We start from the raw sequence: 21,674 nt of genomic DNA, 5'->3' as shown, positions 1-21,674 counted from the left end.
GGTGTGACAGCTCCGAGGAGGGGCGCTTTCTCCACACTTTTTGTGTCTGTCAACATTGGTTTGTCTCTATAGGAATGGAAGTGAGCTCAGAGGAGATATTTTTTTTTTTTTATACTTCTGTATTTCCCAGATTCTTCACAATGAGGCTGTTCTAGAAATATTTCTACTTCAGAAAACTCAGGAGTGAAAAGTTCACCAAACCTTTTGGTACAATAGCAGTTTTTTAATCTTTAGATCTTAAGCTATCCTCATGGAATTGTTCAATGCCTTCTAGAACCTGAATGAATAAGGTTGAACCTTCTTTTTCTTTTTTCTGACTGGATTTGACCCAAGGTACCTGAGAAGAGGCACTGCTTTATCTTTTTATTTTCTCACTAGAGAAAGATGGCTTACTGCACAATCTCTAATGTGTAGCTCTCAAACTTTGTCACATGTATCAGTAATTTACATCCCCGATTAACTTAACAACATCACCATCAGAGAAAATAACATATGAAGCTAATCTCTCCCCTTGATTATTTAAATATCCCCTGTTTTCCTTGTGGAAAATCTGGGAAGTGCAGAGCAAGTAGAAAAAAAAAAAGTCACCTATAATCTTCTTGCACAGAATCAGTTAACATTTCTGTGCATATATAATTTTGTAACTTGGTTTTTTCCACTGTATTTACTCTAAGCATATATAAACATAATTTTAAGTGAATATTAAATATCCCATCATATGGTTATAGTGCAATTTACTTAACCATTCCTCTCAGGATGACCTTTGAGTTATTTCTGCATTTTCTCATGATTGTATTACAGGACTGCCATCAAAGTCTTGGTGCATCACAATCTGTGTCTTAGTTTCTGATAATTTTCTTTAAGCTTTTGGTTGACTTTGCAGGTGGTGTTATGGGCTGGAGGGTGTGTGCATGGTAGGGCCTTTGACCTTATGCCATGTACCTGCCAGAGAGGTTGCACAGCATGAATACACCCCTCTTGCTACACTCTCACCGACCCCAGGTGCTATCATTTAAAAAGAATGCTAGTTGGGTTTGATGGGTAAAACATGTTGCCTCCATGCTGTACTTGAAGAAGCTATGGTTTTAAAATAGCGGCAGTGCGTTTGATACCAGGGTCTTTTTTGCACTCTGATTCTCAGGAGAGCAAGTGTTAGGCTGCGGGAGGCCCCGGGATGAGAGCTGTGCTCAGCACCGGTCCCTCTAGTTCTCCAGCGCGCAGTGACCTGGCCAGGGCCCTGACTCTGGCCATGCAGGTCCTCCACCCAGCCGTGGCTCCGGGTGGGCCGCCGGCTCGGGTTTCATTCATGGGCCCAGAGCCGCACTGACTCACTGCTTTTGTTCCTCTGCTGGGAAGCTCCGCCTCCCCGGGGCTCCTGACCCTTACACAGAGGGCCTCATCTGGCCTCCCTGGTGGGTGGGTCTCCGTTTTTCTACCCTCAGTCTCTTGCCTCAGAAGGGAGCGAGTGCTTGGCTCCCGCCCTTGTACTTGGGAGTGCCAGAGGATTTTCTGCGGCAAGGCCAGGCCTGGCGGGTCACCGCCGGGTGGACCATTTCAACTCTTTGTCTGGAGGGCAATTCTCGGGTGTTCTGACTAATAACTCTTTCCATTCCCTTCCCGGGATGGTGATGTGGCAGCGAAAGACACAGTTCTGGTGCCCTCATTTGGTGGATATGCGCAACTGCAGCTCAGAGGCGAGACAGGAAAGGGAGGCTCCCGGCCTCTCTTGAGAGGTCTGGCCGGCCCTTCCCGGCCAGTGGAAGCGCTCTCTGCATCCTCCCAGCTGCCCCTTAACTCGCAGTCGGGCGGGTGACAGGAATTTTTTTTTTTTTTCCAGGGCTATTCAATCTCCGAGGATCAGACGTAGAGCACAATCCTGTATTTTTCTCCTATGCAATCTTAGGACTAGAGACGATCATGTGAGTGTTGGCCCCGCACCTGAAGTCTTCCCCACAGCTCCTTGGAGCCCCAGTCCACCACCCTGGCCCGGGCCCACTGGTCTCGGCCTGATGTGCACCAGGGTCGTGCTTTTCTCCGGCCCTTTCCTGCCTCCCCTTCCCTTCTGCCTTCCTTAACAATAGTTATTAATTTATATCCTGCCTCTCTTATAATCCTGAAAATTATTGGTAGTACTAGAAGATGAAAAAATTAGTGTCAAGGACATCAGAACAAAACTGGAGAGAGTAAGCTTAGCTCACAGAATCCCTGCTGCAAAGACTTGTTTAGGCCGCACATTGGACTCTTCACAGCCAAGGCAGAGAGGGATATGGGCTTTGTTATACACAGTCCTGGGTCCACAATGCAAATAGACCCTGTCATTCAGAAAGTCAGAAGTGATGCAGGAAAAACCCCTGAGTCCTGCCTTGTTGAATTATCTTTTAAACTGCTGCTTGCGGCCTTCTTGCCATTGCTTTTCTTGTTTGAGTGGCTTTCCGCATTCAGATATGTTTATTGAGTGCCTATTATGTGCTAGAGTCTCCACTAGGTGTTGGGGTGAATGAGGCAGACAGGGTCCTGGGTTAGAGTTGGGGATTCCAATGCATAGTTGGCACTCACTTGTCAGTGGGGCAGGTATGGATGTTATTGGAGGGGCCTGACCTGATCAGAGGAGACAGTAATATTGAGACAGAGATTCAGGGTGCTTGGGAGTTAGCTCGGTGAGTAGGGAATGAGGAGGAAGAGAAACAGGTGTTCTAAGCTGGGGAGCAGCATTCTCAGAGACTTTGGGCAGGAGAGAGTGCAGTGCAGGTGAAGGACCCAGAGTGGTCCAGTGTGGTTGAAACCTGGAGTGGGAGACTGGCAGGTAGTCAGGGCCACGTAAGCAAGGCCTTGTGAGTCAGGTTCAGGAGCTTGGGCCCTTGTCCTGAGGATGCTGTGAGTTTCCACAGGGAACCACATGGTCAGGCTTGTAAATCATAGAGAATTTATGATTGGAGTGAAATTATGGGGTGGATTATGATTATTGAAAAATAGAGTGGATAGGGAAGACTTGGAGAAGGCGATGGCATCCCACTCCAGTACTCTTGCCTGGAAAATCCCATGGACAGGAAAGCCTGGTGGGCTACAGTCCATGGGGTCGCGAAGAGTCAGACACGACTGAGCGACTTCATTTTCACTTTTCACTTTCATGCATTGGAGAAGGAAATGGCAACCCACTCCAGTGTTCTTGCCTGGAGAATCCCAGGGACGGGGGAGCCTGGTGGGCTGCCGTCTGTGGGGTCGCACAGAGTCGGACACAACTGAAGCGACTTAGCAGCAGCAGCAGCAGCAGCAGCAGGGAAGACTAGTGGCAGGGAGACCAGTTAGGAGGCCATGGCACTAATCCATGAGAGATGGTAGTGGTTAACCCTAACCCTAACCTGGGCAGCAAGTGGGCAAGGCTGCAGTGAAAGCAGAAGTTTGAGGGGTGCTTAGGCCATAAGTTCAAAGATCTCCATGAAGGAGGGAAAGAGGGGCATCAAGGAGGACAGTCCCAGGTCCTGGCTTGGGGGACAGGGTGGCAGGTAGCATGCACGGGGCAGGGAGCACAGGTTTGGGAAGGGCATGGAGGGAAGAGGAGCTGCTCATTTGGGATGCTGGAAGGTAGAGCCTGTCTCTCGTGTGTGGGTCTGTGTTCTTGTCCTCTGATTCCTGTGCCCGCCTTTCCTCTCACCTCTCCTCTGGGCCCTCTGCAGGCTCTTCATTGACGGTGACCGCATAGACGCCCCCATTGTGAAGGAACACCTGCTGCTTGACTTGGGCCTGGAAGCCGAGTACAGAATCCAGGTGCTTCCGTACAAGTCCATCCTGAGCGAGCTCAAGATCCTGTGTGCCAGCCTTTCCCCAAGGGAGAAGGTGTGGGTCAGTGACAAGGCCAGCTATGCTGTGAGCGAGGCCATCCCCAAGGTTGGTAGCCCCAGAGCCAATCAAAACCCACTGTGGCTACCAGGCCCTTCCCAGTCCTGGCATCAGGCGGCTTCTCTTTGAAGCAGAGAGAGGTTGATTGTTCAGGCAGGTTCCCAGGACTGGGTGTCATATCAGAGGTGTCGTCCCTGCAATGAGCCCTTTGGGCTCTTAGAACCCAGTGAGTCCCGTGTTTTCCAAGATGTGGCATGAGAGATGATTTTAGGTGGTGCACATTCACACTTAGGTTTATTTAAATGCATCTATTTTTAAAGCACTTGAACAGATTTAAAGAATGAACCAGTGGTTACCAATGGGGAGTGGGAAAGGAGGTAGGGCAAGATTGGGGTACCAGATTCAGAGGTACAGACTGCTATGTATAAAAAAAAGCTACAAGGGTATATTATATAGTACAGGGAATTTAGCCAATATTTTATAATAACTTTAAATGGAGTTTAACCTTTAAAAATTGTGAATCACTCTATTATACATCTAAGATATATAATATATTGTATAGGAGAAGGCAATGGCACCCCACTCCAGTACTCTTGCCTGGAAAATCCCATGGATGGAGGAGCCTGGTAGGCTGCAGTCCATGGGGTCACTAAGAGCTGGACACGGCTTAGTGGCTTCACTTTCACTTTTCACTTAGAGAAGGAAATGGCAAGCCACTCCAGTGTTCTTGCTTGGAGAATCCCAGGGACGGGGGAGCCTGTTGGCTGTCGTCTATGGGGTCGCACAGAGTTGGACATGACTGACGCGACTTAGCAGCAGCAGCAGCAGCATACTTCAATTAAAAAACGCATTTTAGTGTGTAGTTGAAAAAAATATAATTAGCATATGAGACCATGTATTATAAAAATTATTTCTTAAGAGAGAGTTGATTTCAATAGACTGTTGATTCAAAGATCACCTAAAGAAGAGTCTTAAGTAAATAAGGGTCCAGCGAGAAGGCAACCCGGATAAGCCCTGTGCAGATGGTGTGAGAGTGTCTGAAGTTTGGGAAACACTACTCTATATCTGCCTCCCCCACCGTATTTTATGGTTAAGGAGACCTGAGGCCCAGGGAGGGTTAGAGAGTTGGGGATTTATCAAAGGTCAAATGATAGTGATAGTGATGCCCTTGACCAAACCTCTGCTGGGTGGTGCTAAGCAGCTGACATGTACCCCCTCATTTTCACTGAAGCCTGGGGCAAGAGTCCATGCCACCTTAGTTGAGACTTTTTGATTGCCTTACTCTGGGCCTCTGGCTGCCGAGTGGCCTTTGGCAAAGCCACCAATATCCTGTCTCCTCCACTAAGCAGGGGCATCCTGGGCGGAGTCCAGACCTGGCCTTCTAGCCTGGTTTTCCCATTGCACCCCTGTCACTGTCACACTGTGTGATGGAGTTACTCAGAGCTTTGCTTCCATTGGGGTCATGCCTGCCTTTGTTTCATGAGGGGCAGGTATGTAAAAGAGAGAGAGAGAGAGAACAAGCAGTGTGGAGAGAGGGAGAGCCCTTTGAGAAGCTCCATGCAAGTGCAAGTGCAAATTACCCCCTGCTCCCTGTAACACAGGGCTGGATTCTGACTTGTTCTCAGTTGGGAAGACTCTTCCCCAGCCCTTTAAGACCTGACTGTTAATGGTAGCTGATCCCTGAGCGTGAGGTGGGAAGGAACAGGAGCTCCCTCCCCCCTCATTGGTCACGTGCATCCCCAGACGGTGGGAAAAAGCCTCCTTTGTGCAGCCAGAAAGGGGTTATTTCGGTCAAGCTTTGATCCGTTAGTGAACCCTGACATGACCGTGGAGGTTTGAAAAGCAGCATCTTGCTGCTGGCTGGCAGCCAGCTGTCTCAGAGAGCTGAGAGGGTGGGCGGGAGACGAGAAATAGCTTGTTTGGTTTACTTTATCTTTTTGGATGAGCTCAAGCCCCTTTCTCCAGCTCAGAGTCACCACCCAAAAAGGGCAGGTCTTTGGGCTGCAGGGGATAGCAGGGAGGGCCTGAGTGCGAGCTCTCTGCGATTTGTCTAAAGTGAGGAGTCCTGGCTGGAGGGATGATCTTGGTCTGGGGTAAGTGATTCCCACACTGCTGCCTCCCGCCCCAGGATCATCGCTGCTGTATGCCTTACACCCCCATCTGCATCGCCAAAGCTGTGAAGAATTCTGCTGAATCAGAAGGCATGAGGCGAGCTCACGTGAGTAAAGCAGCCTGTGCAGAAGAGGGGGTGTGGTGGTCAGAAGGCCCAACTCCCTTACCTGCTGTGTGGCTTTGACCCTGGTGCAGGTAGGAACGTCTCTGAGCCTTCCAGAGTTAAAGAGAGAATGAAAATAAAATACTGGATGGGTCATGGGAATCTCCTGGATGGAAAGCCCTGACTGCTGGTGGTGTGTGGTCCTCTACATTGGGGCTGGGCCTTGGATCTGCCCATCTGATTTTCAGTCATAACTTAAAAAAATGTCTCTATTATTTGCACAGATTAAAGATGCCGTTGCCTTATGTGAACTCTTTAACTGGCTGGAAAAAGAGGTTGGTTCTTAGTCTTTGTTTAACACGTGGACATAGATTATTCAGAAATTATCTACACGTGATTCTAACTGTGACTCTGGTCGACCATGAGGTCTAAGATCTTGATCTAATTTTAGTACTCTCTTTTAAGAGTTCTTTGTGGAAATTCGTTGTGTGTGTTTTTAAAAACTGTAGAAAATGGTAACAAAGATGAAGAAAGAAATTCCTTAATAGAGTGGATCCTTGCTGGGTTAAGGAATTGTCTTGTAATAAAGTGGACTTTCATTATAAGGAAAAATGACTTACAGGCAAGCTGATTGTGTTAAGAGAAAAAAGATCTTTGTGTATATTCTGAGCTTTAAGCCATAAAACTTTTTATATTAAATTGATTCTTGGTCATTAGTTTTTTGCCTTTTCACTCCTTGTAGCTGATAGGGAGGTGATTTCTTTGTGCTCTTATTAAACGGTATCGTATTCCCTTTAAATATTTGGTGAGCAACTCTTTGAAAGTAGCTTACTTTGGGAGAAGAAAATACTTTGATTCCCACAAATTTTTCCCGTCTGGCAATTGTTCATCTGTGTATGTCATTTTTTGTTTTTTTTTCAGCGTAGGTCATTTTTACATGTCTCCCATTGTACCGCTATCATTTTGTATTCTGTTTTATTTGCTTAGTATCTTAGTGTGAGCATTTCCCATTTTCTTTGAGATTTTAAATAAATGATCCAAATGGAGACTGTGTTTAGTGGCTAGGCTGCTTTATTTACCCCTTCCTCCTATTTTCAAATGTTAAGAGTGGTTTTTTTTTTTTTTTTTTTTGCAATTACCAAGCACCTTGTAATAATATCTTTGCATTTATCTTTATTTAGGATCTTTTTCTTGGGCTATTGTAGGTGGGAATGCTTTTGAAGTTTTAAATTTACATGTATTAAATTTGGGGAAGTTTTAGAATATAATACTGAGGGAAAAGTTGAGTGAAAAATTCAGTGGATAGAAGTCCTTTTACTTTTAGATAGCTTTGGTAAGAGCCTTTGGGAATTCCCTCCTTGTTGAAGATGAGACATAAGCTGTGTCCTGTAGGATGGATAGTTGGAACACGGAGATTGAGGAAAAAGTAAGCTTTTAATGTACTCCCTATAACAGAGGAGCCTAGCAGCCTACAGTCTGTGGGGTCGCAAAGAGTCAGACATGACCGAGCGACTAACACTTTTCATAGTATGTGGGAGACCCGTGAATTTATCACACCCCAGTGGTTTATAAGCGACTTCCTCGTAGGTGCCCAAAGGTGGTGTGACAGAGATCTCAGCTGCCAACAAAGCTGAAGAATTCCGCAGGTAAGGGTCACTGTGGGGGGCCCTGTGAGTGTTGTGCTCCTGTCCTTGGCACATTCAGTGAAGCTGGGCGGGGCGCTGATTCCTGGTACAGTAAGAACCTTTAGACCGCTCTGCTCTCTGTGTGTCTCTCTGTTCCAGGCAGCAGGCTGACTTTGTGGACCTGAGCTTCCCAACCATTTCCAGTACGGGACCCAATGGCGCCATCATTCACTACGCGTAAGGCATGCGGAGGAGCACGCTGCCTGGCTTTGCTGCTGCTTCTGCACAGGAGCCTGAGCAGGGGAGAGACATTGTTTTATCAAAGGCCCCTGCGCCCACCTCCATGTGTCTGTTGAGATTGTTGTTATGTGTGAAATAAGATCTTTGAGGTCTTGTCTCTCAATCCGAAGCCTCTGCCTTTTGGGAGCGACTCTTTGGCACTGAAGTTGCCCATCGACATTCTCCATGATGTAGTCAAACGGATCATCCCTCTTTCCTTCTGAGACTATAGTGTCTGTTGTCATAATTCCTGAATCTTGATAGTTAGAAGCTTTAGTGTTTTTCTTTTCTGACGGCAACAGCCTTCTTGACGCACTAGTCCAAACATCTTGTGAGCTCCATGACCTCCACACCAAACAAACTTACCACTAGGTTGTGGAGCACCCCGTTATGTTTCAGGAGATAATCTGTTACCCTCTTTCCTCCCCAGCCTATGGGGATTTGTACCACATGAGCCCATGGACCCACAGAGCCGAGCTTCCTTCCACTGTGAGACCAGGAGGGCAATGATGAATTTGGAAGAGCTAGACCCACCTGTGGAGGTGGTGGGATGTGGAATTAGGCTTCCTGCATGGGCTCCAGCTTCAGCTTTGCCTGGCTCACGTGGTTTTGCCTCGTGTGGAGTATCTTGAGTTCTTTGCTTCCCATCTGTGACATGCATCATGATGGAGCACTCTGGCTGTATCACTATGCTGTACTTGGGCACAAGTCCCCCCTCCACCCTTTTCACTAATCACTTTTAGAGTTTTTAGTCTTGGGACAAATTTTGAAGCTGCTGTGTGGGAGACAGTCACAGGTGTGGCTATTACAGTTCTCTCATATTAATGTTTCTGTTCCAACATTAAACTATCAAAAGGACTTGAGTTCTTGTCTTATATTTAGCACAGGTGATGAATTTCCTGGCTGGATACGACCCTAGAACTTAAAAAAAAATTCAGTCCAAGTAGGGAGAATCTCACTTTCCCGTTGTGTTTCTTCACTGTGGCTGTTGGAAGCCTGTTGAGAAGCAGGGTGCTAGGCCCATATCTGGTGGTCTTTTCTAGTCATTGGGATCGAATGCCTACTGGCCTCCTTACTGCCTGCAAATAAAGAACCTCTGTGAGACCCTCTCTGCACTGCAGGGCGGAGACTTGGAATGCTCATGTCCCGTCTAGCTTTTTCCAGTGCAGTGTATTGTCTGGAAGGAGATAGGGAGGAATCAAGCTACTTTAAAAAGTACCTCGCGTCCATTTGAAAATAGTGCTCTAGTATAAGAGCATCACGATCTACCCTTCTCCCCAGCAAAAGTCCCTTTAGTTTTTCTTCCAAAGTGAGGCACTTGCCTTCTGCCCCTCAGGTGGTCTAGGAAGCAAGTGGGGAGGCTCCCTGTGGGGTTAGGACTGAGGGAGAGAAGTGGAGGCTTGAGGCAGGGGACTGAACCATCCTCTGCTACCCACCCCCCCCACCCCAAATAAAGACAAATGACTCCAGACTGCTCTCTTCTCAAGCTTGGTCCTCTTGCTGCTATTGATGATTATTTTTGTAGTTTTTACAGTTATCTCATGAACACTTATTTTGTTCTAGTCACAAATGGAGGTAGATATAAAGAAGTATGTTATTCTTCCTTCTCTTGAGCTCCTTATCTAGTTGGGGAGATAGGTTGACTAGTCTTGAGTAGAAGGTTAATATTACTTGCAGTAATTAACCTATTGGGTAACTTGGGTTTGATATAATTTCAGGCTTACATAAGTTGTTAGGCTAGTGCAAAGAACTCTTGTATTCCCTCCTCCCGGCTTCAGGAAGCATTTACATTTGTGGAATAATTAATTTGTAATTAATTTTCTTAGGCCGGTCCCTGAGACGAATAGGACCTTGTCTCTGGATGAGGTGTACCTCATTGACTCGGGTGCTCAATACAAGTAAGTGAATTGGGGCTACTGGAGAGCCTGCCTCCGCTAAGTCAGGGCAGTTGAGTAGGTGGACAGGGCAGGCTCCAGCTGAGATCTCTCAGCGGGTCATCTCATTCCGCGCCGGCCACTGATGGAATTGTTCCCATGTCTTGTCCTTTTCCTCACCCCTTGTTGAAATAGCCCAGTTGTAATTCTGTTCCCACAAAAGACTGTTTGTTAGAAATGTTTAGTCCTTGGCTGGAAGCTGTTAAATACTAAATAAATAACTGAAAGTAGGCTTTCAGAACCATTGGGAAGTCTTCTGCCCCAGCGCATAAACTACCTGCCAGCTCCCCAACTTGCAGTGACCTCAGGGCCTTGGGGAGTGAGGGCTTAATTTTGAAAGGATGAATGAGAAATGAGGGTCATCCCTGAGTTTCTGAATTTCTTTCTTCATGCCTTCTGCTTTCACAGTCATCATCTAGACCAGTTTCTCAGAGAACCCACGATTTGATTGGGTCTTGAAGTGGAACCCATGAGGAGGAGCTGGAATAGGTGTTATCTGCATCGAGAGAGCATGAGCCAGGCCTTTTATTTTATTTTTTTTCTCTTTAAATTTTTATTTTTACTTTGTTTTACTTTACAATACTGTATTGGTTTTGCCATACAGTGACATGAATCCACCACGGGTGTACATGCGTTCCCAAACATGAACCCCCCTCCCACCTCCCTCCCCATAACATCTCTCTGGGTCATCCCCGTGCACCAGCCCCAAGCCAGGCCTTTTAATACTCCATTTTCCACTGCAGCTGGGACTTTGCCTGGTGGAGAACCTTGTTATTAAATGAGCTCAGCCAAGTATGTGGAAGCCACAATCTAGCCTGGGAAGTATGAGTTGGTGTTAATAACAGCCTAGAGCTGAGAGTATTGAGATTACTTGGGTAATGGTGTAACTGGGTCACTTCTACATTTTAGCAGCATTCTAGAAGTTATCCTTTCTCTGTTGGGGGTAGATTGGGGTGTTTTAAAAGATGCATTTGGGTATTTTTAGGTTCTAGTAAACTGCTTGCCATCCTGACAGGAGGAATTAGAGTTTGACCTTCTTTTGCCAGAAGGTCCATTTCCCTTTCATTCATAACCCCAGGAATGGTGTTTTCCATGAAACAGTCCTCACATTGTAGACTACGAGTGTGTGTGTGTCAAGGCCTGACTGAGTTCACTCCCACTGCGCTGGGCCATCCTTGCTTCACACTGTGTTTCATTTTATTTTTTATAATAACTTTATTGAAATATAATTCAACTTATTAAAGTGTACAGTTGATGATTTTTAGTTTGTTCCTAGAGTTGTGCAACTGTCACCACCATCAATTTTAGAGTATTTTCATCACCCCCCCAAGAAAGAAAGACTATTCCCATTGGCAGTCACATCCCATCTTCCCCTAGCCAGGGAACCACGAACGTACTTTAGTCTGTATGCACTTGCCTGCTCTGGACATTTCCTATAAATGGAATTATGTGATGTTAATATATGGCGTCAGTGTCTGACTTCTGTCGCTTAGCATAGTGCCTTCAAGGCTCATCCATGCTGTAGCGCGCACCGGTGCTTCCTTCCTTTTCATTCCCGAATGCTGTTTCATTGCATGTATGTACTGCGTCTTGTTTACCCGTCCCTGGTTGAACATTTAGGTTGTTTCCAGGTTTGGGATATGAAGAGCACTGCTGCCGCGAACATGAGTGTACATGTGTTTGTGTGGACATTCTCACTCTCTCTGGGGTTTACTCGGGGGAGTAGAAGTGCTGGGTCATAAGGTCACTCCATGTTTAAGAGACCTTTTATGAACCAGCAAACTGTTTTCCAAAGTGGCTGTTCTATTTTACACGGCCACCAGTCAGTGCATGAGGATTCACTTTTTTCCACATCTTCACCTGTCTCGTATTTGAGGAAGAGCTTCTTTGGAGTGAACACTATAACTTGTCCTTTCTTTTGGACAGGGATGGAACCACAGACGTCACTCGCACCATGCATTTTGGAACTCCTACGGCTTATGAGAAGGTAAGAGAACACTCGAGAGGCCCTCTGCTTTCTCTGACCACTCCGTCTCATGAAAAGGGATTGTATAAATAAGTAAAAGTTACACGTGGGACAGTAAAATAGCTCATTACTGTGGAGCCAGGCTTATCTGCTTTATGACATCCATTTAACTGATTATTGGAGAGATTTTAAGAGCATTCTGTCTGCTAAGGTCATGCTTAGATTCAAGTTTAAACAACTTTGGCCTTCTTTGGGGAAGGGAGCGGGGTAGTGAATTTTTTCTTTCTTTTTTTTTTTTAATGAACAGTGTCTAGATTTGATTCTGAAAGCTACCCCCCTTCTTTTTTCAATTTCAGTGTTCCTGTTTATAGGCTCAGCTCTCTAGGAACCCTCTGAAATGACATGCATTGCTTGGTGTCTGGGCTTTCTGGCATACAGCTATAAGGTAGAGAGATGTATGCTAGGAGTCTAGACACTGGGCTTCAGATCTCTGCTATTCCCAGGCTCCATGACCTTGATCCTAGACACTTAGACCATCATAAAAATGAGGGCAGAGTACTCACCTGCAAGGCTGGCTGGGAAGGTTCTGTGAGCCCAGCTGGTTCCTGGATCATAGCCACTGCTTGGCAAATACTGGCTGAATCTCTGAGTCTCTCCCTTTTCCCTGGGAGCTCCTTCAGGAAGCTTTTCCAGGGAGGAGGGCTTTGTGGGGTGCCGCAGGGCAGACACCCTAGTGCTGGTCCCTCGTGTCCTTCATTAGTTGGCACCAGCACCTTGGACGAGTTTGACCTTGGGTCCAGATACCTTTAGTTTGGGGCTTCCTTGGTGGCTTAGATGGTAAAGAATCTGCCTGCTGTGCAGGAGACCTGGGTTCGATCCCTGGGTCAGGAACATCCTTTGAAGAAGGGAATGACTACCCAGTCCAGCATTCTTGCTTGGAAAATTCCATGGACAGAGGAGCCGTGGCGTCGCAAAGAGTCAGACACAATTGAGTGACTAATTACCAGGGGTTCCTGTGCTGTGTTCAGTCCGGACCAGACTGAACAATGTGCGGTTTAGTGCTGATTTTGCACCTTACTGGCAAGCCACTACCCATCCAAACAGCACTTTTCTTGTCTGGGCGGTCAGGACTAAGCGCTGAGTATAGATGGTGGTGAGGTGCACGGAGGAGTAGCAAGACCACCTGGCTCCAAGGCCAGATGCTGCCACTTATGAACTGCGTGACCTGGCATGTTAATTACTTCATTGCTCTGTAAAGTGAGGGGGCAGGAGTGCCTCCATCCTGAAGTGTGGGGTTAGACATACAGTGCTTAGTATTGTGCCTGGCACCGAGGAGTAGCTTGATAGTGTTAGGTAGTGTCATCAGTACTTCTTACTTTTTCTCAGTCTTTCTGAGGCTCTAATGGTAGAGAGTTCATTTCAAAGGAAAGACTAGTGGGGTCATCTCTTGGACAGTTCTCTTTTACTACACTGAATTTCAAGATTTTCTAGAAAATTGGTCCCAAGGCCAAGTTTTTTTCCCACCATTTTTTTTTCTGTTCCCCTGATTTTCTCTGTGGTAATGCTATAAACAGTGGAAACAGTGGCTGACTTTCTTTTTTTGGGCTCCAAAATCACTGCAGATGGTGATTGCAGCCATGAAATTAAAAGATGCTTACTCCTTGGAAGGAAAGTTATGACCAACCTAGATAGCATATCAAAAAGCAGAGACATTATTTTGCCAACAAAGGTCCATCTAGTCAAGGCTATGGTCTTCCCAGTGGTCATGTATGGATGTGTGAGTTGGACTATAAAGAAAGCTGAGTGCCGAAGAATTAATGCTTTTGAACTGTGGTGTTGGAGAAGACTCTTGAGAGTCTCTTGGACTGCAAGGAGATCCAACCAGTCCATCCTAAAGGATATCAGTCCTGGGAGTTCATTGGTAGGACTGATTTTGAAGCTGAAACTCCAGTACTTTGGCCACCTGATGTGAAGAGCTGACTCATTTGTAAAGACCCTGGTGCTGGGAAAGATTGAGGGCACGAGGAGAAGGGGACGACAGAGGATGAGGTGGTTGGATGGCATCACTGACTCAATGGACATAGGTTTGAGTGAACTCTGGGAGTTGGTGATGGACAGGGAGGCCTGGCGTGCTGCGGTTCATGGGGTCGCAAAGAGTCAGACATGACTGAGCGACTGAACTGAACTGATTGCTATGAAACCTTAAGAGGCAAGGTTTTCAGAACTACCTGAAAACTGCAGGATGAAAGCATCTATGCCCATCTTGAACATGCCCCCTGGGTTTTCTTTGGCAGGAATGCTTCACATATGTCCTCAAGGGCCACATAGCTGTGAGTGCAGCAGTTTTCCCTACTGGAACCAAAGGTAGGTGGTGCCTTGTGTCACATGGCAGGCTTTTTCTTGTTCAGGCATCAAGCATGTCTAAATTTGGGTGGAAACACATGTCCTCCCCTTGCCATAACAGCCCCCAGACTACTCCAGGCCCAGCCTGGGCAAGTGGGGGTGCTGCTGGACTGAGCAGAGAGGACCTCCAGGGAACCAGACTTAGGATCGGGCCCAGGGTCAGCTGTACCTCCCTCCTGACCACTTGTGTTGGGTGAGCTCGGAGGGGTGGCTCTCAGGAGAGGGCAGCAAGGCATGAAGGCCCCGGGGGAAGCTGGTGCAGCCTCCTGTCTGCCCTGGGTGTTGGGCCAGTGCTTCTTTCAGGACTCGTGTAGGGATTTATTTTACTGGGAGCCTGACTTGAGAGCTAGGCCTTGTTGCCTGAGGACTGGTGGGTGGGCCATTGCATGGGAAGTTGATAAGACCCGGTCCTCGAATCTGCTTAGACTGCCCTGGCACTCATCTCCCTGGGTACCGCTTTCCTCCTGCTTGCAGTCTGGTTAGGATCTCATTTTGTAGTTCCAAAACTGTAGGGTTCCAGCACCGGGAAGGGAATGTTTGTGCCATCTACCGCAGCCTTTACCTGCCGCGGGTGACGTCCCTGACCAGCATCCTCCAGCTGTAGAGTGAGCTCCAACTGGTGGGGGAGCCGTCCTGCTCAGGAACTCTGGTTGTCAGAAAGTTCTTTGTGCTGGACTGAAACCTGAATCCTCCAGTGACTTTTACCCCCTGGTTTCTGTTTCATCTTCTGGAGCCAAAGCTAACAAATCTAATCTCTGAAGTGCTTTGCAAGTTGGAAAGTGCTGTACAGATATCACCAAGTGGTCCTTTATGTGTCTTTCAGGCCACCTCCTTGACTCCTTTGCCCGCTCAGCGTTATGGGATTCTGGCCTGGATTACCTGCATGGAACGGGGCATGGTGTTGGGTCTTTTCTGAATGTTCATGAGGGTCCATGTGGCATCAGTTATAAAACATTCTCTGATGAGCCCTTGGAGGCCGGCATGATCGTCACTGATGGTAGGTGTCCCTCACCTAGAGGCTGCGCGTGGATCCTCTGCCTTTTTGAAAGCTCTGTGTTGTTTCTTATATTTTAATTATTATAAAGTAAACTGGAAAAATTTTGCCCCTTCTATCACCTCGTGGTTGAGATGGTAAAGAATCTGCCTGCAGTGCAGGAGACCTGGGTTCTATCCCTGGGTCAGGAAGATGCCCCGGAGAAGGGAGTAGCCACCCTCTCCAGGATTCTTGCTTGGAGAATTCCATGAACAGAGAAGCCTGGTGGACTACAGTCCACGGGGTCAAAAAGAGTCAGACCCAACTGAGCGACTAACACTTTGACTTCCCGTCACTTTGAATTAGACAACAACCACATTTTTTGATTATAAAAGTAATACATATTCATTGTAGAAAATGTGAGACTGTGGAATGATATAAAGAAGAAAATGAAAATCATTTGTAATCCAGCCACCCAGGGGATACATGACTTAACATTTGGATATGTTGACTTCTTGTTTCTTTATATATGTGCATACCTTTTTTAGTATCATTGAAATTGCACTGGACATATGGCCTGTATTCTGCTTTCTTACCTAATATGTCCCTATGTTGTTACCAAATCTTGGTGAATGTATTTTAACACCTGCATCATTGTGTCTTACGGCTCTGCCCCATACTTCGTTTGGCAGATTTTCTGTTATTTTATTCCCTACCCTGCAGCCAGTTCTCAGGAATTCCAAGCCTTTCTGTCTCTGGACCTCTAGATATAAGTGCCTCACGGAAAGAGGTGTATCTGGGCTCTTGCACTGGATTGAGTGGGCCTCCTGCTGTTTCTCCTTCGAAGTGTGGTCATCCCAGCAGTGAGAGCTTCTCTGTGCATGTCTTCATCGCAGGCTGCTCCTCATTCAGGGGTTTGGTTTGTTTTAGAGCCCGGGTATTATGAAGATGGGGCTTTTGGAATTCGCATTGAGAATGTTGTCCTGGTGGTGCCTATTAAGACCAAGGTGAGTAATGGTGTATTTATTTTGTTTTAAAAATTCCCTTATTCCTTCATGGGGGAAGATGAGGGCTTTTGTCCTTCAAACCAAGAGCATGCCATTCTGGGGCCAAAATGGAGTCTCCTTCCCTTGGTATTGGGGTCTTTTCCTGGAATTCATTCTCTTCTGCAAGGCTAGAAAGAAAATCCTGAGTGAACGGGGACCCTGAACGGGACCTTAGGGAGCCTCAGGCAGGCCCCTGCTTCATTTAACATGGGGCTCTGAGTTTACTGGAGGCAGGGTCTCATCATGAAACCTTCACTGTGTGTGTGTGGGCATGGAGGGGGGTGGTGGGGGGTGCTTGTTTAAAATCTCCCTCCAGATGTTGAAACCGAATCTCCAGGGCTGGGACCTGGGAACTGTTTTCAACAAATGTCCCAGATGATTGTTATCAGGTAAAACTGAGGAAGCCTGAGCTAGCCGCTGGGTCAGGTACCACACATGGGCGAGAAGACGGGTGTGGTGCCCTCTCCCCTTCACATTACCTAGAGGAGGCAGGTTCTAGGTGCTAGGCTTTACCTCCAAGACCTGTTTGCTCCTCCTCCACAGCTGGAGGGAAGTGACTTCCTAGGCCTGCAGGGCGGCTGGCCTCTGGGGTCTGCTCTCTGCTTGCACACTGACGTCACTGGAGCAGCCTTGCCTCTCCCCATCCCACAGGCCCTGCCAGAAAGAGAGACCCAGCATGGCCTGTGTGCTTTGCCGTTCCATGCCCGGGCACTGGACAGACCTCTTAACGTCACCTGAGCGGCCTGGCTGGGGCAAGGCAGGCCGCATACTTGATGTTAAAAAAAAACCAAGAAGATCTGCTGGGGGCTTACAGCTTAGCAGAGGCTTGAGAAGCAAACCAGAGATGTGCCTGCTTCTAGATGCCCCGCCCCCTGCCATACCTTCTCCCCATCGCAGCAGACAGGAGCCTTGTACACCTGCTGACCAGGTCCTCAGCACTCAGTCTGGCCTTTCCTGAAGGTGCAGGCTGTGGTCTGCACAGCGGAGCAGCTCTTGGAAAGTGGCCCTGCCCTGTTCGTGTCTCCTTCATCTGTTAGAAATGGTGACCGGCTAACCACTCTTGATTTCTTGCTACCCCTGGCTGAGGGGCGGTCATGTCTGGGGGGAGTGACCTCAGGGTGGGTCGTCGTGGTGAAGAGGAGTAAACGCTCCTATTGTCTTCCCTCTCCCATAGTATAACTTCAACAACCGTGGAAGCCTGACCTTTGAACCTCTGACTTTGGTTCCAATACAGACCAAAATGATAGATGTGGATTCTCTAACAGACAAAGAGGTAACAAGGGTGTCCTGGGGCAGGGGGCAGAAGTGTGTGTGTGGGGTGGGGGGTGGAGAGCTGCCCTGAGTCCTGTTCATCCTCACTTTTAAGTCCTTTTCTGCCCTGTGTCTTCCCCTCCATCCTCACTTTGAAGTCAAGAGTCTAGGCCAGTTGAGTTGGAACATCCTAGGTTTCCCAAGGACTGTAGGTGCTTTTCCTGTAGTTGTTGGGTTTCGAGGTAGATAACAGCCCTGTGTGCCCCACCCTTGGAGGCTGTAGTGTTCACAGGTGGGAATGAACAGTGTGCTCTTGCCTCTCAGGAGGGCAGGGGCCATAACTGTTGGGAGGCGTGTTTAGCAAATATGGACTGTGTGTCTTCCCACAAAAAGCCAGGTGGGCAGGGGGGCTGTTGGCTGTTGCACACACGAGATTGTTTTCTCGTGTTGCTTGAAACACTAAGGAACTGAGAAGCACAATCTGTGATCATATGCGTGGTTTTCACACAGACAAGGTGGGTGGTTGCTCTGGGCTCTGAAACCCTTCACAGAGCAGAAGCATGGCCGTGCTCACCTGTCGAGCTCAGAGGGTGACAGGTCTTGAAACCCCTTGAGACCCTCGGGTGGGTCCCCAGGCTCAGGTCCAGAACTGTGGAGGCAGACTGGAAGGGTCAGGCAGGCGATCGAGGTCAGAGCAGGGACGAGGGTCAAAAATGGTAGAAATAACACCACTCCAGCTATCTGCTGCGAAGTGGTCAGGCTTGAGCCAGGAAGACAGAAGCCAGAAGGATACCAATTCCAGAGCAAGGCAGGTGGCTGGAAGTCCAGCAAAAGGCAGACTAGCAGAAGCCAAAGGCAGGGCAGCGTGGTGGGAATAAGAGGTGGTTGTTACCAGGGGCAGCCGCTGGCCTCATCCCAGGGGCTGTGAGGTGGGACTGTATGCTCAGTGGAGCTCTCGTGGGTCTTGTTTTTGGCACCAGAGGAAGGTGGCTCTGCGGGCTGAAGAGCCCCTGCTACAGGCCTGTGGGATGGGGCTCTCTCCACCAGAGGCCCCTTCTTCTGCCTCATCAGTTCACAGATGGCTGACTGGAAGGTCATCCACTTCTCACTCTGATGCCCTCCGTGTGTGGGCACTTGTTCTTGACCTCAGTGCCCTTGGTTCAGCCAAGCGTTCCTGCTCACGGGACCGACACAGGCCCCCGAGGCTGCTCTATTCAGGCCAGAGATGGATATGGAACAGGAAGCAGCACCGGGTGCGTCTCTTCAGCAGGAAGACTCTCCTGTGGTCCCGGGGCTCTTCCCTGGTCCCCGCAGGGGTAGCTTAGGTGGGAGCGGATGAGAACACAGAAGTGAGCATGGGAGCCCCCACTTGCAACCCTCAGCCCCAAGGAACCAGTCTCTTCTCATGGCCCCCAAGCACAGCTTCCAGGCTCTGAGCAAAAGAGTCTCTAATAATAAGTTGCTTTGCACTCTTGGATGCTGAAGGCTGTGTCGTCTGCCAAGTAATCCCGGGTCAGAGAGGCCTTGCTGTCCACGTGAGCTGTACCAGTCAGGAGACATTTCTCTCATGTGACTTTCCGTTTTATCCAGGGAAACAGCGCATGAGGAAAGTTAAGCGAGGCCAGTTTTTCCTTGAGGGAGAGTTTTGTTAACCTGTGACTCCCCCATGACACTGGCTGGACCATTGTTCATGACTGTATCTTATGGACTCAAATCACTGAACTATTCTCTTAGTCAGTTTTTGTAGGACAGGGAATATCTTCTTACCTTGGAATCATTAGCAAGTTTCCACAAATAACAAGTAGAGGACAGTATTTGATATAACCAAGCAGAATATATTTATTATCTCTTGTAGCAGAAGGGTTCATTTCCCATATACCATTCAATAAATCTGGGACTTCATTCTGTCTTAAGACATAGAGATACCCCACAACAAGATACTGCCCACTGGGCTTTGAAACTCCCAGTGCTTGCCCTTTACTGTCTCACAGTCTTAGCATTTTGGGGTTGGGTTTGCATTCCCATCCCTCTGTCACCAGGTGGCAGCAGAGGACTTTGAACACGAGTGTGGGTGCCGCAGGCTGCCAGGGCCTTTGTGGTGGTGCTTTGGCTGCTGACGGGGCCCTGTTTTCCCCCAACCAAAAGAGTCTTGGGAGTTTCTCTGTGGCCCCTTGTTGCTCCTGTCTCTTGCACTGTTGAGCTGCCTTACAGCCCTGCTTGGCCTTGCTGCTGACATGTAGCAGCTTGCTTGTTTCTGGTACTGCAGGCCTCCACCCCCATGCCCCCACCTCCCAGACAGACTAGTGACTCTTATCAGTGAGAGTTGGAGTCCTAGTTGGGTCAAAGCCATTAGCAGCATCCCCCTATCTGTCTAATGTGAAGTGGGCAGGCCCCCTTCATGGACAGTAGAGAGTGGGTTCTGCTCTAGGTAGAACTTGCTTTCTTCTATACTTCAGCCTCCCTGCCTCCTCACGGGGAGATCTAACCTTTTACACACGCACAACCTCTGTTATCAGGTTCAGCACGTCAACACCCCGCCGCCCTCCACACACACCCCAAGTCCTTCCTTTTTGCCTCCTTTTTAATCTCCTGGTGTGGTGGCCTCATTCAGTTGAGTGTCTGAAAGTCAAGCTTACTGCCCACCCCACTCTGCAGCACAGCCCTTGACCACCAGAGGCTTTGGGTGCATCTGGACGGCCACACTGGCAAGACTGTCATGGACCTAGCTGATCCTACTTTATTCAGCTTTGTAGGAGGTGGATACGGAATAGGAAATTCAGTGCCTCGGTAGGACAGCCTCAGGTGTGTCTTCACAGCGGTCGAGGCAGTGGGGTGGGTGCAGGAGCCACGAGACCCCCTGCCCCTCTCTCTCTCATCATGGCTTCCAGGCAGGGGCTGTTGAAGGGAACTCTGGCTGCCAGTCTCCCTGCACTCAGGGGAGCCCAGAGCCATAGCCTACCATCAGGCGTTCACCGTTCCCCCAGAGTCACTGAAGCCCGTGTGCAGCAGACAGTTCTGGGAACGTTTGCGCCATCAGCCCTGTGGCTCGTCCTGTCTGTTTCCAGGGAGGCAGAACACAAGGAAGTCGCTGTCCCCGGGCAGGGAGAGAGGGTCCTGTGCTCCTTTACTCTCACCCTGTGAGCTCTGCATGTGGGGCCCCACTGCTCGATGGGCAGGCTTTGGTGCAGGTGTGATGGTGAAAACGCGCCTGTCTTCCCTCCCTCTTGCAGTGCGACTGGCTCAACAGCTACCACCTGACCTGCAGGGACGTGATCGGGAAGGAGCTGCAAAAGCAGGGCCGCCAGGAAGCCCTCGAGTGGCTCATCAGAGAGACGCAGCCCATCTCCAAACAGCCTTAATACCTCCTTGGTTTTTAATAGAAAACAAAAAACAAGACAAAGAACCAAACGAAAATGCTCTGGGGAAAGGAAGAAGCCCGGCACACCCCTGACATTTCCCCCATGTCCCCTCCTTCTTCCTTACTGCCCCTTTTTACTTTTAGACTCTGAGAAGAACTGAGAATGTTCTTATCCTCTTTGATATTTTCTTGCAGACACTCAATCTTTTATGATTTTTTTTTTTAAATTGAATGAGCCAAGAATAGATTGCTGCCCCGGAAGGAGGGTACCTATAAGCCGAGTGCTTGATCGGGTGGGCGCCCCGAGCGGCCACAGGGAGCCCTCTGGCCGGCGCTGGTGAAGCGGGCAGTGCTCTGCGATGGCCACGTTCCCGGTGCTAGTCCCTCATTTATGATCCCCTTTATGCGCACGAGACTGTATTTATGACTTGAGATTAAAATGTCAGAATGGGCTTCGTCTCTGCTGTTTCTGTCCTCCCGGCACCATCTACCCTACTGTGTGTGGGGTAGGCTCCTCTTTAGGGCACATGTTCTAGGTGGTGCGGGAGTGCCCTTTGGGGAGACTTCCCTGGCCTCCCTGTATCTCTTCTGACTTAATTTTCAGCCTCTTTTTCTTTTCTCTAAAAGCCCAATTTTTTTTGCGTATTTTTATTTTCCTTCCCTGCCTCTGGTTTTAAAATGTCATTGATATACCAAAAAAAAAAAAAAAAAAACCCAACAAAAAATCATGTCGACAATGACAGCCTTCCGTGATCCAGTCTGCAGTGGACAGTGTGGATGTCCCTTT

The 21,674-nt window shown here is 48.4% G+C and overlaps 1 protein-coding gene across 4 annotated transcripts in view; it reads left to right on the top strand.

Moving 5' to 3' along the window:
* XPNPEP1 (X-prolyl aminopeptidase 1) overlaps positions 1-21,305 on the top strand; it is a 51,371-nt gene extending 30,066 nt beyond the window's left edge. For 2 of the 4 annotated variants that reach the window (XM_068961765.1, XM_068961768.1), the window contains 13 exons: positions 1,838-1,919; positions 3,675-3,885; positions 5,966-6,055; positions 6,337-6,387; positions 7,640-7,698; positions 7,837-7,914; positions 9,783-9,854; positions 11,817-11,877; positions 14,151-14,220; positions 15,083-15,256; positions 16,163-16,239; positions 17,453-17,551; positions 20,760-21,305. In XM_068961765.1, the coding sequence (XP_068817866.1) occupies positions 1,838-1,919; positions 3,675-3,885; positions 5,966-6,055; positions 6,337-6,387; positions 7,640-7,698; positions 7,837-7,914; positions 9,783-9,854; positions 11,817-11,877; positions 14,151-14,220; positions 15,083-15,256; positions 16,163-16,239; positions 17,453-17,551; positions 20,760-20,888 (1,253 nt within the window). In that variant the 3' untranslated portion in view covers positions 20,889-21,305. The remainder of the gene's footprint in view (positions 1-1,837; positions 1,920-3,674; positions 3,886-5,965; positions 6,056-6,336; positions 6,388-7,639; positions 7,699-7,836; positions 7,915-9,782; positions 9,855-11,816; positions 11,878-14,150; positions 14,221-15,082; positions 15,257-16,162; positions 16,240-17,452; positions 17,552-20,759) is intronic. The other 2 variants (XM_068961766.1, XM_068961767.1) reach the window with 2 other exon arrangements.
* The last annotated feature ends 369 nt before the right edge of the window (positions 21,306-21,674 follow it).

This window comes from Capricornis sumatraensis, chromosome 23, assembly GCF_032405125.1.
Source record: "Capricornis sumatraensis isolate serow.1 chromosome 23, serow.2, whole genome shotgun sequence".
Taxonomy (NCBI): domain Eukaryota; kingdom Metazoa; phylum Chordata; class Mammalia; order Artiodactyla; family Bovidae; genus Capricornis; species Capricornis sumatraensis.
This window is presented reverse-complemented; position numbering and strand designations above follow the sequence as displayed.